The sequence below is a fragment of the Cebus imitator genome, unplaced genomic scaffold (assembly GCF_001604975.1).
Source record: "Cebus imitator isolate Cc_AM_T3 unplaced genomic scaffold, Cebus_imitator-1.0 Scaffold75, whole genome shotgun sequence".
In the NCBI taxonomy this organism is placed as follows: Eukaryota; Metazoa; Chordata; class Mammalia; order Primates; family Cebidae; genus Cebus; species Cebus imitator.
In genome coordinates this window covers 5,907,904-5,922,305 of record NW_016107390.1, presented here as the reverse complement: position 1 = coordinate 5,922,305, position 14,402 = coordinate 5,907,904, and the positions used below count along the sequence as shown (strand labels likewise).

General features: G+C 37.9%; 1 protein-coding gene across 1 annotated transcript in view; it reads left to right on the top strand.

Annotated features, from left to right (window-relative positions):
* The first annotated feature begins 1,631 nt into the window (after positions 1 to 1,631).
* The window catches only part of KMO (kynurenine 3-monooxygenase), a 49,295-nt gene continuing 36,524 nt past the window's right edge, over positions 1,632 to 14,402 (top strand). Inside the window, 1 exon segment of the mRNA XM_017532120.2 lies at positions 1,632 to 1,811. Within this exon segment, the coding sequence (XP_017387609.1) occupies positions 1,665 to 1,811 (147 nt within the window). The 5' untranslated portion in view covers positions 1,632 to 1,664.

Here is a 14,402-nt window from a genome sequence, read left to right as displayed (position 1 = left end):
AAAAAAAAAAAAAAAAGAAAAAGGAAAAGAAAGCATAAACAGCATATGAATCCTAGAGATACTCACGCATATGTACACAACATTGTATACACAAGAATATTTATGGCAACACCATTATTCATGATATTAAAAATTTGGAAACACCCCAAACGTCGATCAACAGTAGAATGGATAAATAGTATATGATGATAAAAATGAATGAACTAGAAAAACATGCAATAACACAAATGAATCTTAAGAAATATAATACTGAGAAAAAGAAGCAAGTTACAAAAAAATAAATAGTAAAAGTTCGTATAGGAAAGTTCAAAAAAAGGATGCATCTATGATGGCACAGTTATAAATAAAAGCAAAGAAAGTTGGTGTGGCAGTCACCTCCATGAAGGAGGGATGATTGGCAAGGGCACCTAGACTTCTGGGATTCTGGCAACGGTCTCTGGACCTAAATGGTAGTAACATGGATGCATGCTTTACAGTAACTTTACTGTTCATTTGTGTTATCGTTCATAATTTTTCAAAGAATTTTTAACAATACAGTTCTCTACATATTGGTATTGAAGACTTCTCAAGCTATATGTTGTAAAAAATATGGTGTGGAACAAGTTTTAAAATGTATGTTTAAAAAGAAAGGAAGGAAGGGAAAGAGTGAGAGAAAGAGAGAAGGAGAGAGAGAGAAGATAGAAAACAAGGAAAGAACAAGAAAGACATAATAAGCTCGTAGAATAATGTAGTAACCCACACACCAAAACAGTTGTTGTCTTTGGGCAGCAGAAATAGGTGGCCAAGGATCAAGGTTAGAAGGATCACTGTTCACAGTCTACTCTTGTGTCTTTTAAATTTTCATACCATGTTAATGTATTACCTACTCAAAATAAATGGAACACCTAATCACACTTATCCACAAGGGGTCACTATTGAATGTAATTTAACTCTAGTTCCTAACCAGAGGGAAAAATGCTCTGAATTCTTTATGAGCTTAACGGGAAGTAAAGAAACATGATCATTTATGTTCTTATTTTATATTACACCACATCATGTTCCAGAAAAAAATCGTGATTCGGAATGAATTTAGAGAAGCATTGTGTCAATCACCTCCCCTAGTGGTAGTGTGCAAATTCAATTCTAAATTTTCTAGCATCTGGGCTGAAAAAAGAAAAAAGGGAAGTATGATCAGTTACACAATTCAAAATGTTGATCAGGAGAATATTAAGGCCTTGCAAAACAATTTCCCTAGTAAAGCCTGTTAAAGACAGTCTATGAGGACCCTTTAGAGGAAATTCTTGATTGGTCTTAGTAACAAAAATGATCCACAGGATGAATTATGGAACCATGTCATCATACTCTCTAAGGGAGATAATATAAGGTAGTTTTGGACTTCAGATGAGAAAGGCTTCATTCATGGTTAATCATGAATGAAAATGAAACTAAGAATATGTACTGTAGAAAAAGAAGAAGAAAAGCCAGAAGACTGCTTAAAAAGTTCCGTGTCTTACACAGAAGGTAGAAAAGATAGAATGTCTCCAATCTGATGGATCTTTTTAAAATTTGGTTATTCTAATGAATTTATTTTGTCTTAGAGCTGAGCTGATTGTACTTTGGCCGACTAAAGGGTTAATGCTTTCAAGGGAAATTAGCCCTGACTAAACATTGCTGCTGGCTCATAAATGCACTGGGCTTTGGGCGGCATAAAAACTAAGAGAAATAAGTGTCCCTCAGTGACAGCGACAACAATCATTGTGAAAAATACTTCAGCAGTTATGGACTCATCTGACGTTCAAAGGAAAAAAGTAGCTGTCATTGGTGGTGGCTTGGTAAGAATTTTTGGATGCATTACTACTGTTGGTGGTATTATATTAACTGTTATTACTCATAATGATTACTATTCATCACTTAAATGCAGCTATTTTGTTTATTTTTATTTTTTATTGTTTATTTTCATAGGTTTAAATATGGTATGAGTTTTAATTTGTTCTTTTTCAGGAAAGGTATTTTATAGCCCTTAAATATGAAGGTTTCTGTTTTCCCTTACCATTTTGGTTTAGGATTTCTTGAAAAGCAAAAATAATGCAAATTGAATTTGATTTTATCCCCAAATTGGCTATGTTTTTAGGAACAGGTATTTGTCTTAATATTCATTTCAATAAAAACATTTGTCCCGCTTTGTTTAATAACTAGCTAATGCTGCCCTAATGAGAATAAAAGGGTCAAGAAATATGAAGCTAGTGTTTAATTATCGTGTTGAATGTTCACTAGTTATATGAGTAATTGGGAATAAGATTTATGTGATCGCCTGACTTACGTGACTCTTCCAAAGGATCACCCAAGGCAGTGGAGTGAGGTGTTCACCTCTCACTGAGCAAGTGACAAAAAGGTGCTCAGACTTGCCCCACACCTAGCGAGACGGAAGGAGAGGTCACTCTCTGCTTTCATAATTATGGTGCCAAGGGTAGTTCTGTTTAAAATGGGTCTGCTTCGATTCAACTTTGCTTTTCCCCTGCACTCAGCAGAATTTCTATTGTAGAACAAAAACATCCCAATTAGTCAAGGTTAAGTCATTTCACTTTTACCTTTGGTCAAATCATGTAGAGACTTTTCAGTCATTCATTTATTCACTCAACAAAAATGTATTGAGGGCCTAACACTGTTATAGGCTGTCTACACATGATATATTTTATGCCACACATGTATTTATATAGTATATGCTAACTGTCTTTTCCCCAATGTACTAGAACAGTTCTTTTAACATTTCTGATTCTAAATTGTAATTTATTAATGCTATCACATGATGTATTGGTCACTGGATGGGACATAGGTTGTCATCACCTCATACTATGCCTATGTCCAATTCTGTCCTATCAAAATGTTGCACAAAGTGGGAAATCATATATTCAACAAAATCTTATTACTTACTGTGTGCCAATACTGTTTTAGGTAGGAGGGATGCAAGGGTGAGAATTCCAGAAAAGAAAAAGGCAAAGAAGAAGAAAACAAGACAATTTCAGTTAAAGAGAAGCACTATGAAAGAAAGGCAAGCAGAATAATGCTGTAGAGAGTATCTTTGGGAGTACCTGTTTAGAGTGTGGTCAGGGACAGCTGCTCTGCTGAAGGGCTATATGACCAGAGATCTGAATGATCAGCTAGAACTAACTATGTGAAGATCTTGAGAAAGAGCATTTCAGACAGAGGAAACAGCAGGAAGAGAAACCCTGGGGCAATAATCAGCTGTACAAATTCAAGGAGCAGAAAGAAAGGCAGGAACAGAATGAGGCCAGAGAAGAGTAGCTGATGAGGCCAGAGAAGCTGACAGAGCCAGATCTTGTAGGATCTTAGAGGTCCAGGCAAGAAGACAAGATTTTGTTCAAATTACAATGGGAAGCCATCAGAGGATTTTAGGCAGGAAAGCAAGTTGCGATTTTAAAAGGTCCCTTGTACCATCATGTGGAGAATGACTAAGAAAATTTTAAGAAGACAAGATAGACCAGTTAGGAGGCTGTTACGTTAGTTCAAGGCTTGACTAAGATGGCAGCAGTAATGTCTCATTTTAAAAATTGTCTCTTAGAAATCCAAGGGGGAGATAACAAATATGTGATTGGATATATGGTTTTGGAAGGCATAAAAATGTGAGTGTCATCCATGGACTTCTCCCTGAATAACACAAGATCTTTATCATGTAACCACTTCATACATATGCTGGAAAATAGGAGACAAAAATTACTACATGTGTATTAGGAAGCAACTAAAATTCCTCTGCAAAAGAATTCTATCCATCCTATTGCTTAGGTATCATGTTTGATTTCTTTTTCATTTTGTGCAGACACTTATTCCTCAGTAAGCCTTGTTGGCTCTATATCCAAAATATATTTAAATTCTGGCCATTGCAACCATCCTCGCCCAAGCCATTATCACACCCTATCCATATTCCTGCCACAACCTCCAAATTAGTCTCCCAGCTTTAACTCCTATTCTCTCGTAGTTCGTACTACACACCATAGCCAGAAACACCCTTTTAAAACACGAGTCTAATCATTATTGATTCCAAGCTGGCCCTGAATGGTGTTTCCGTTCTGTTCTCCTTAGGATTTTTCCCCCCTTACCACTTACTCTTCACTCAGCTTCATAGGATGGAATCAGCGTTATTCAGTGAGCAGACTGGGCATAGCAGTTTGCAACCAGCTGGACGCCCGGGAAATCTTACCCTATGGGTCTCAGTTTCTTCGTCTTGGGCTAAAACTAGATTGCTAGTCTCTTAATGCTAAAATTGCACTGCTTCTTTTTCACACTTTCTCACTCACAGATCTCTAGCTTTGTTCCCAACCTACTCCTTTCTAAAAGCAGAAATCAAATGTCACCCAGAATTTTCACTTTCCCCAAAGTAAACATCCTCAGCACATATGAACCATCAAATGGCTTATCATCCTGGGTTGAGGTCTGCGTATAATTTGATTCAAGTACATACTTCTTATTTTTTGCAAATATTAATGAGATATACCATGAAAAAGACCTAATTACTATTAACCTTTATTGTTATTATTTTATTAATATGAAAATAAAGTAAGCTGTATTCTCTCTACTCTTGTTTGAATACCAAACCAGGCTTATCCCACCCATTGTGCAGTCAGTCAGTTACTGAGATGACAAGTGAATTAGTCTGTTTCCATGCTGCTGATAAAGACACACCTGAAACTGGGAAATTTATAAAGAAAAAGAGGTTTAATGGACTCACAGTTCCATGTGACTGGGGAGGCCTCACAATCATCGTGAAAGGCAAAAGGCACGTCTTACATGGCAGCAGGCAAGAGAGGGTATGCAGGGGAACTGCCCTTTTTAAAATCATCAGCTCTTATGAGGCTTATTTGCTATCATGAGAACAACCTGGGAAAGACCCACTCCCATGATTCAATCACCTCCCATGCTGCATCCCTCCCATGACACATGGGGATTACGGGAGCTACATTTCAAGATAAGATTTGGGTAGGGACACAGCCAAACCATATCAAGTTTTGCAGTAAAGAGATTTTATTCACAGGAAAGCCCAGCAAGGAGATGGATGAACAGATTTCAAATACACCTCTCTGAAGATAGGGCTTAGAGATATTCACAGGGTAAAGAAGCGGGGTGGTCTAAGGTGTGGGGAAAGGTGATTAGCAGTGGGGAAAAATGAAGTAATAGGTGGTCTGAGCAAGCATAATCGAGGTTCAGAAAATGGTAGAATTAACATGCTCTGAAGGTACAGTTTTGGCCCTCTGATGTCAGAAAGTCATTTCTTGGGCATTTGTGTGGGCCCAGTTGACAGGCCTGTGACTCTTTTTTTCCCCCTTCTATCTGCTTTCACATTCTCCTGATAGCCTTACTCCCTGGTAATAAGGCCCAGAGCCAATGGGAGAGGTAGAAAGAGGGTTGGTGGTCTCAAGTAGTTTAAACTGGATAAGAGCTGACCCCCTAGTTTCTGGAAAAAAAAATAAGCAACTATTACCATAGCAATATATAGGCCAGAGATTTTGTCTATAAGGAAGCCAGTGACAGATTAGATGTATATTGTTTGGTTGCATGACTTTTAGCTATATGGACTTTGAGATCAACTAGAAGTAAGCAATAAAAAGCAAGCAAGGCAGGCTAAGTTTGGTGGGCCTTGTCATGTTAGCCCTGGGTTTCAGTTTTCTGGCTCTGAGCCTTCTTAAATATGAAAAACTCTTACTAGTGTCCATATCTAGCATCTTCTGAAAACAGAGGTGGAATGGGTTTCTTTGTGACTGTGTCTCATAAATCCCACTCTCACCTCAGAGAATTCATCCCTCAGCAATTCCTTGATTGGCTATCTGGCGAAAAGTATCTGGGATGGAACCAACAAATTTAGACAGCTCCAAAATTTGTTAAGTACCTACGAAGAGTGTGTCTTCCATCCCTTTTCATTTGGTCCATCCTCCCCTAAATACTCTCAGAGTATTTCCCTTCTGTCTATATTCACTCATGCATTCATCTACTTCTCTATCTGTCCACTCAACAAAAAAAGAGCACCCTCATACACTGTTGATGGTAATCTAAGCTGGTATTTCTTTCCTGGAAAACAACTTGAAAATATATACATCCGTAGTCTTAAAAATATGGGGGATTTGGCCAGATGCAGTGGCTCACACCTGTAATCCTGGCACTTTGGGAGGCCGGGGTGGGTGGATCAGTTGAGGTCAGGAATTCGAGACCAGCCTGGGCAACACGGTGAAACCCCATCTCTACTAAAACACACACGCAAAAATTAGCTGGTCATGGCAGCATGCATCTGTAGTTGCAGCTGCTCGGGAGGCTGAGACAGAAGAATCACTTGAACCCAGGAGGCAGAGGTTGCAGTGAGCTGAGATCATGTGACTGAACTCCAGCCTGGGTGACAGAAGGAGACTCAGTCAAAAAAAAAAAAAAAAATGGGGAATTTTCAGAAAGCAACAATAGCTACCTCACCCTTGAAGTTGGCCTAAGCACGGCATTGCATTCAGAGAAACAACTGTCTTTCAGCCAATGAGAAATTAAAAGCGATTAGAATCTAATGTGGGCTCTCAAAAACACCATATCTGGAGTGTCAAAACTCGCAACAAAACCTTCTGAAGTAATCTTGCCCTACTCAATCTGAATCTCTTTCATGTGCTTTGCAGTTATTCCAAACGCAAGACAAAGGAAGATTCAGGAGACTTTTCTTACTCTCTAGACCAAAATTCTCTCCCCCACTCACTTTACTTTCTTTTTTCCCTGTTTTCTCATTCCCCTGTTATCCTTACTCCACTCCCTGCTAGTAAGAAGGCCCAGCCAGGAGCGGTGGCTCACGCCTGTAATCCCAGCACTTTGGAAGGCCGAGGTGGGTGGATCACGAGGTCAAGATATCAAGACCATCCTGGCCAACATGGTGAAACCCCGTCTCTACTAAAAATAAAAAAAAATAAAAACAAACAAAAAATAGCAGTGTGTGGTGGCATGTACCTGTAGTCCTAGCTACTTGGGAGGCTGAGGCAGAATTGCTTGAACCCGGGAGGCGGAGGTTGCAGTGAGCTGAGATCGTGCCACTGCACTCCAGCCTGGCACCTGGTGACGGAGCAATACTTCATCTCAAAAAAAAAAAAAAAAAAAAAAAAAAAGAAGGTCCAGGAGCCAACAGGGCAGATAGAAAGAGGGTGGAGAGCTCAGGATTTGCTAGTGTTTCAATCCCTTTTATTCAAAATCACCCTTTGGTGGGCCATTTCATTAGTGAGATTTTATCAAAAGAAATGTGTATGCGTCATACAATCGTCTATAATGCTAAAGAATTAAAATAACTTGAATATCCAAATATAAGCACATTGCATACAATAAAATGTAATGCAAGTATTAAATATTTTTACTTTAGACATCGTTTGACATGGCAATGTATTTAGAGTATACTTTTCAGTTTTTGAAAGAAATTATGAAAGAAAATATACAAGCTGTTACCATTTTGAAAAGAAATATCATACATTTTATATACATAGAAAATGCTAATATTGGTTGCCATTGGTGGTAAGGTTGTGAGAAATTACTTTTTTCCTCACATTTATCTGTATTTTCTAATTCATTAAAACCTTTGGGTTCTTACTATGTGTCAGGTATTGTAGTTTATATCAGAGATATATAGATCGACAAAATATAAGCCATACAAATATTATTCCTCTCTGGGCATTTACTGCCTGGTGGTAGTCAGACGAGACTACAAATAAGTAATTCCATGCATTTGAGACATTAAAACACATCTGTACATATATATAATTACAGAAGAAAAGGCAAACAAGTTTTTGGAGGAGTAGTGGTACCAGGAAAAACTACGCTGCAGATATGAGCCTTAAAGGAAGAGTAGATATTTTCCAAAAACTGAATATAAGGCAGGGAAGGATAGTATTCAAAGGCATGGAAGAATAAAAATGCATGGCATACTCAGAAAACATATAGTATATTTAGTATGCCTGTTACAGATAATGCATGAGAATGGCGAATGATGAGCTGGAGAAAGAGGTTGGGATCACATGTAAGAATCTATTACGTCATCTTGAAAATTTGGAATTTTATCCTGAAAAGATGATAGCTAATAAACAACATTAAGACAAAAATATATCATTCAGCGTTTGATTTAGAAGATAATTAGCAGTTGGGTGTGACGGCTCATGCCTATAATCCCAGCACTTTGGGAGGCTGAGGCAGAAAGATCACATGAGCCCAGGAGTTTGAGACCAAACTTGGCAACATAGCAAGACTCTGTCTCTACAAAAATTTAAAAATTAGCCAGGTATAGTGGCACACCTGTAATTACAGCTACTTGGGAGACCAAGGTAGGAGGATCACCTGAGCCCAGGAATTCAAGTTTGCAGTGAACTATGATCTCAGCCTTGTTTGCCTGCCTGGGTGACAGAGCACCACCCTCTCTAAAAAGAAAAGAAAAGAAAAGATCACTAGTTCTAGGGCAGAGTACAGAATGAATGCATAAAGACTTGGGCAAGAGTCATTAGAAAACTGTTGCAGTAGCCTGGTGAAAGGTAATGAGGACCCCATGTCAGGACAGAGCTATACATAGCAGAAGACCTGTTGTGAGAGAGACTAAAGAGGAAGAATCAATAGGACGCATTGCCGAATTTTATGTATATGGTGGGGGGGTGTTAAATATTCACCGAGCTATCCTGGTTGGGTGAATTAATGAGTACAATTGCAATTCTCTGAGATATGAAATATATAAGGAGGAAGAAAGTTTATGGAATACAGAATACAGAAGAAAGACAGTGAGAGGGTTGAGGAATGGGAATAAGTTCAATATTAGCTATGTTGAGAGGGAGATACCTATAGCAGTAGTCATACCTATTCAGTAGTCATAGATGAAGTTCAGAACAAAGATCTAGACTGGAGAAAAATCACAAATTTTCTTAAGAGAACTCATGGAATGTAGGACATTCACCTTCTCATAAGAGGGAAAATCAGGACCACTGCTTGGCTTTAGAGACTAATTCCAGATGACACAGATCTGAGAACTCAGGGTAAGGATTAAATAATAAAACAATATTTGGTATAACATATGCAATTATGGCAGATGTCATAGTTACTAACAAAGTATGAAGACAATTTGATGTGCTTATTGCATGTAAGTAGAGTTAACAGTCTGATTCTTCTCATTGCTTTGATTTGCCCAAAGATCAAATTCTTGAGACACCATATTATAGTTCCATGACCAAATACGGATTTCAAAAAATATTAGCAAACTTTTTGAAAGTAGATAGATGGCAAACTCAGAAACATTCCTGATTCTTAAGGATTAGGAAAGGTGTTATATGCTTCATTAGGTCAAAAGTAGTTGGCACGTGTTTAATATTGCATTAGCAGATTAATTTAAAACACATTATATAAAGAGGCATAAAATGTATGGAATTTTTATAATCCTGTTCCCTCTTCCTAATAGGATCATATTTTTTTTCTTTCCTTCTTTCTTTTTTTTTTTTTGATGCTTATCAGTTCAATTAAAGATTCAAGAGTCAACATCTATGAATTTAAATGGTTTACAGTTTTCTCACGATCACTGGATAGTTGAACAATTGCTGCTAGAAGGGTCACATGGGAACTCACAGGAAATGCAGCAACGGAAGACATGAGACGCATACCTCAACATTCAGAGAAAGGAAATTTTCAAATAATATTTTTAAGTGGTACGTTAGGCATCCCTATAATGGACTGAGATGGAGTCCAAAGCACATGACCTGTAAATAAGGAAGTATGAAGAGACAGAAAAAGAAAGTGCAGAAGCGAGAGAATGATAAATTGGGTAAATCCATAATTATGTAACCAAGGAATCTCCTCAGAGTCTTGCACACACAAACAGGCTAGGCTGGTTGTTCATAAAATGTTTAATTTGCAAAATTGTTTTGTGAGCAAACATCTCACTGTTGCGGACCTTTGGTGCTTCAAAACAAATACAGAAACTTTCATAATTGTTCATGTTTTTACAGGGAAATGTCCTGTCTCTATTAAGGCTTAACCCTCAGAACCAGAATCAATCTGTTTTATTTCTCCCAGCCGTCTAACCCTGCCCAGTTTCTTCTCTCCTGTACCTCCTTCGCTATTTATGCTCAGGAACCCAGCTGTGCCTTAACCAAGAGTTTGTGGTGAGCTTAGTGTGCTTTACACACCATATTTTCCTTTCCATTTATATATTTCTGTCTTAGTTCTTCTTGCCAGCATCACAACTCAAGATGGCACTGACAGTTATTCCTAATTAAGCACTTTATACAGAAAGTGAGAAGGGGAAAGAAAATCAGTCTGGAAGCTATGTTGTTAGCCACGCACGTTACTACCCGTTCCAGCTGAACTGACATAACACCTACCGATATATTTTTTTCTTTAAATTCATTTGAACTTTGGTTACACAGAATTGGGATCATCTTTATACAAGCTTTATTTCATTACACACTATTATGACTGGTCTTAGAGAAGACACTTTTACTTCCTTGTTTATTAATAATAAGCAGCCATGAATCTACTATTCAACACAAGAAGTGATAGATTGCCAGTGACTTAACCCTCTGTCCTTCTCCCCCACCCATTAGAAGCATTATGCTGAATCCTGTTTACCACTCCCTTGCTTTTTTACATATATAACTTTATCATGTATTATTTACATATTTATATTATATATACATGTACATATAAATACTACCTACATATTTCAAAAATTATATATTTGCATATATCTATAGTTTAGTCCTGATTGTTTTTATTTTGTGTCATGCAGGATAAAATCATCTGAGTCTTACTTTTTCACTTACGGTTAATGTAGTCATATAATATTTCATGGTGTGAATATACCATAATGTATTCATTCATTCCTTTCTGATAGTCATTTGGGCTATTCCCAGTTTTTTTGTTTGTCTATTTTAGTTACGAAAGGCACTACGCTGAACAGCCTGGCACATGCCACCTGGTGTACATAGAGCAAGATTTTCTCTTGTGTATATGCCTTTAAGAGGAATTGCTGGTTTGTTCAGTATGTAAATATTTTACTCGACAAGATACATACAAGCAATGCGTAAGAGATCCCATTCGGCCTCATCCTCTCTAGCACTTAATATTTTCATGAACCTAAGTTAGATTTAATCTTATTGTGCCCACGCTACCCGAGGTCCCTTCTTCTCTAGTAAAAACCATTAATATATATTCAATTGGCAAACACTTAAGTGTCGGGAAGGTATGTATTGGCACCTGCCAACCTTAGAAGGATGGAGGCAGAATCTCCACCCTGGTCGGCCCTCCTCTGAGATCCTGAAATCAATTTTCATCAAAGAAAAGGAACATAACAAACCAATACAACCAGGCCATGGGCCCCACCTTGGTTTGGAGCTGACCCTATTCCAACACAGTCACTGAGAGCTTTATTTGTAGCGTTATATATTGTAGCTCTTTTACTGTGGTTGAATTTTTAGGAGATGGATGAGTGGATTTCTTGCTTCTAAATCCCAGTTTCTCTCCTTTTAGGCCATTTCACTACATTATATTTTCACTGATCACTTGTTGTTTAGATTGTAGGCTTCATGTCCTACTTGCCTTTCTCCCTACCTGTTTTCTCAGTAAGAGAGACTCATTTATATTAGGTTTATGCAAAAGTAATTGCGATTAATGGTAAAAACTGCAATTACTTTTGTACCATCCTAATGAATGAACTTCCTGTGGCTTCATTCCAACTCTCCTGACCCTGTTGTCTTTTGTGATAATTGACTTCCTAAAACAAAGAAGCAGAAGCTTCGGGACAGTTAAGGACTATGCTTAAAAATGGCTCAAGGGTAACTTCTACTGCATCTTTTTTTTTTTTCATCAAAGCTCTCACAGGTCCTTCTAGATTTAAGAGATTGTGGAAATAAACCCCATGTGTTGATGAAGGAGTGTCAAGATCACACTGGAGAAGAGCATGTAGGATAAGGGGTATCAACGTGACCATCTTTGAAAAATACAATTTGCCACATTCGTCAAGGCAAAATTAATTTCTTTCATGTGTGTTTTCTAGGACTTCATTTCTTCTTTTTGTTTTTTACATTAATTTTCACCTGTGATCCCAGGGCTATTTTGCAAGGGGTCTGTGAAATAACATGCATACAAAACTTTGAGTAAATAGGATAAAATTATATTACTTAAACACATAATTATTTCTAAAGTATATGTAGATGATTTGTGATTAAATTTATTATATATTTTTAAACAATCCATGTTAGAAATTCAAAGAATATAAAAGAATCTGCAAATTTTTGTTTGTCTCTTTTTACTAAATAGGGTGTTTATTGGGCACAAGGACTTATCTTGGTAATCTTTGAGTCCCTAAAATTTAGCAGATTAAGTTATATTTAGTAGGCACCCAATAAATTTTGGCTTTGCTCGGTTACAAACTTTATCTAAAAATTTAATCTCTACTATTATTTATACACTCAACAAATATATATGAAGCACTTACTATGTTACAAAAGCAATGGTAGATGCTAGGAATAAAATAGTGAGCAAAACCTGTTGACAGCTTACAAGGATAGACAGATATCGATTACTGAATCACTCTAAAGATGTAAACTTTCCATTGTTGTAAGCTCTTTGTATTAGTTTGCTAGGCTTGCCAAAATACATGACCACAAACTGGGTAGCTCAAGAAACAGAAATGTATTGTCTCACAGTTCTGGTGCTAAATGTCCAAAATCAAGGTGTCGGCAGAGTTGGTTCCTTCAGAGAACTGTGAGGGAAAGATCTGTTTCAGGTCCCTCTCCATGGCTTGTAGATGAAAGGCTTCTCTCTGTGTCTCTTCACATCATCTTTCCTCAGTGCATGTCTGATTCCCCTTTGTAAAAAGACATCAGTCATACTGGACTAAGGACTACACTAATGATATCATCTTGATTACCTACATTAAGATCCTATCTCCAAATAAGGTCACATTTTGCAGTACTGAGGGTTAGGACTTGAACATAAAAAGTTGGCAGGATGCAATTTACCTCAAAGATAAAGTTCAAAGCACTGCGAGAACTCCTAATTGTGGTATTTGAGGTAGGGTAGCCCAGGAAGTCTTTTTTTAGGGAGTGAAGCTGAGTGGAGACCTGGAGACTGAATGAAAGTTTACTATGTAAAGAGGAAAGTTGGCATTTCTGGCCATGGATATGATACGTGTTAAACCCCTCATTGAGGAACAGCATGGTGAATACAATGTCTAAAAGAAGGCTAGCAAGGCTGGGGCAGAAGGTGACATGATCAGATTTGTATATTTTAAAATGTGGTGAAAATCTGAGGCCTATGGTGATGTCATTTTTTAAATTTTTTTTTCCAGAGAGGATTTGTTTGTTTCTCTTGGGTGGCTGTGATTACCAGCAATCAAAAATTAATGCAATCTGATCAGGACTCGAGATGATCTCCAGACAGGCCCTGGGACCATTGGTTTCCTTCCAGTTTGCCCTTCTCCTGAGATGTACCTATTTAGGGTCCCGATCTAAAACCTAAGGGGTTTATCAGAACTTCCCTCATGAACAAGGGATGTGGGAGTGTCCCAGACTCCAAATTTTATACTTCTAGCTTTAAGAGTCTGTCAAAAATTCTTCTGAAGTCCTCAGCCTCCCTTGCATTCAGTAGATGCCTGTAGGCATGGCTCTAAATGCCAGGTTCATCTCTCTGCATTTACTTTTCCTCTCAGCAGTGGTATTAGTTCAAATGACCTATTACACCATCACCTCAAATGATTGATAAATTGGAAAGAGGCAAGATGAATGCTGGTAAAATATACAGAAAACTTGACATTAGTTAAACATAATGATTCCAATAACTAGAGGAAGAAAGGTGGAAATGAAAAGAGAGGGGTAGATGGAAAAGCATTGTAAGGTAGAATTGCAGAACTGGGAATGGAGTATCAAGGAGAGACGGTGACTCCTAGCTTTCTAGTTTGAGCAATTGGATGGATGGCATATCATTCACTTACATAGGAAATATTTGGAGAGAATTGATGAGATGGGAGGCGACAATCACCAGTTTGAATTCAGATCTGTTGATTTTGGGGTGCTTTGAGACATACAAGAAGCTATATCACTTAAACACTTGTATGCATGAGCTTGAAAAACAGATCTGGACAGGAGAGACAAATTTTCACATCATCATGGATGGAGAAGACAGACTTGGATGGAGAGTTGAGAAACTCTAATATTTGTCTGTCTTTGCAATGGTGAAAGAGGGAAAGTGGGACTGGCCAGAGATGTATGAAGAAAACCAGAGGCCGGGCACGGTGGCTCAAGCCTGTAATCTCAGCACTTTGGGAGGCCGAGGCAGGTGGATCACGAGGTCAAGAGATCGAGACCATCCTGGTCAACATGGTGAAACCCCGTCTCTACTAAAAATACAAAACATTAGCTGGGCATGGTGGC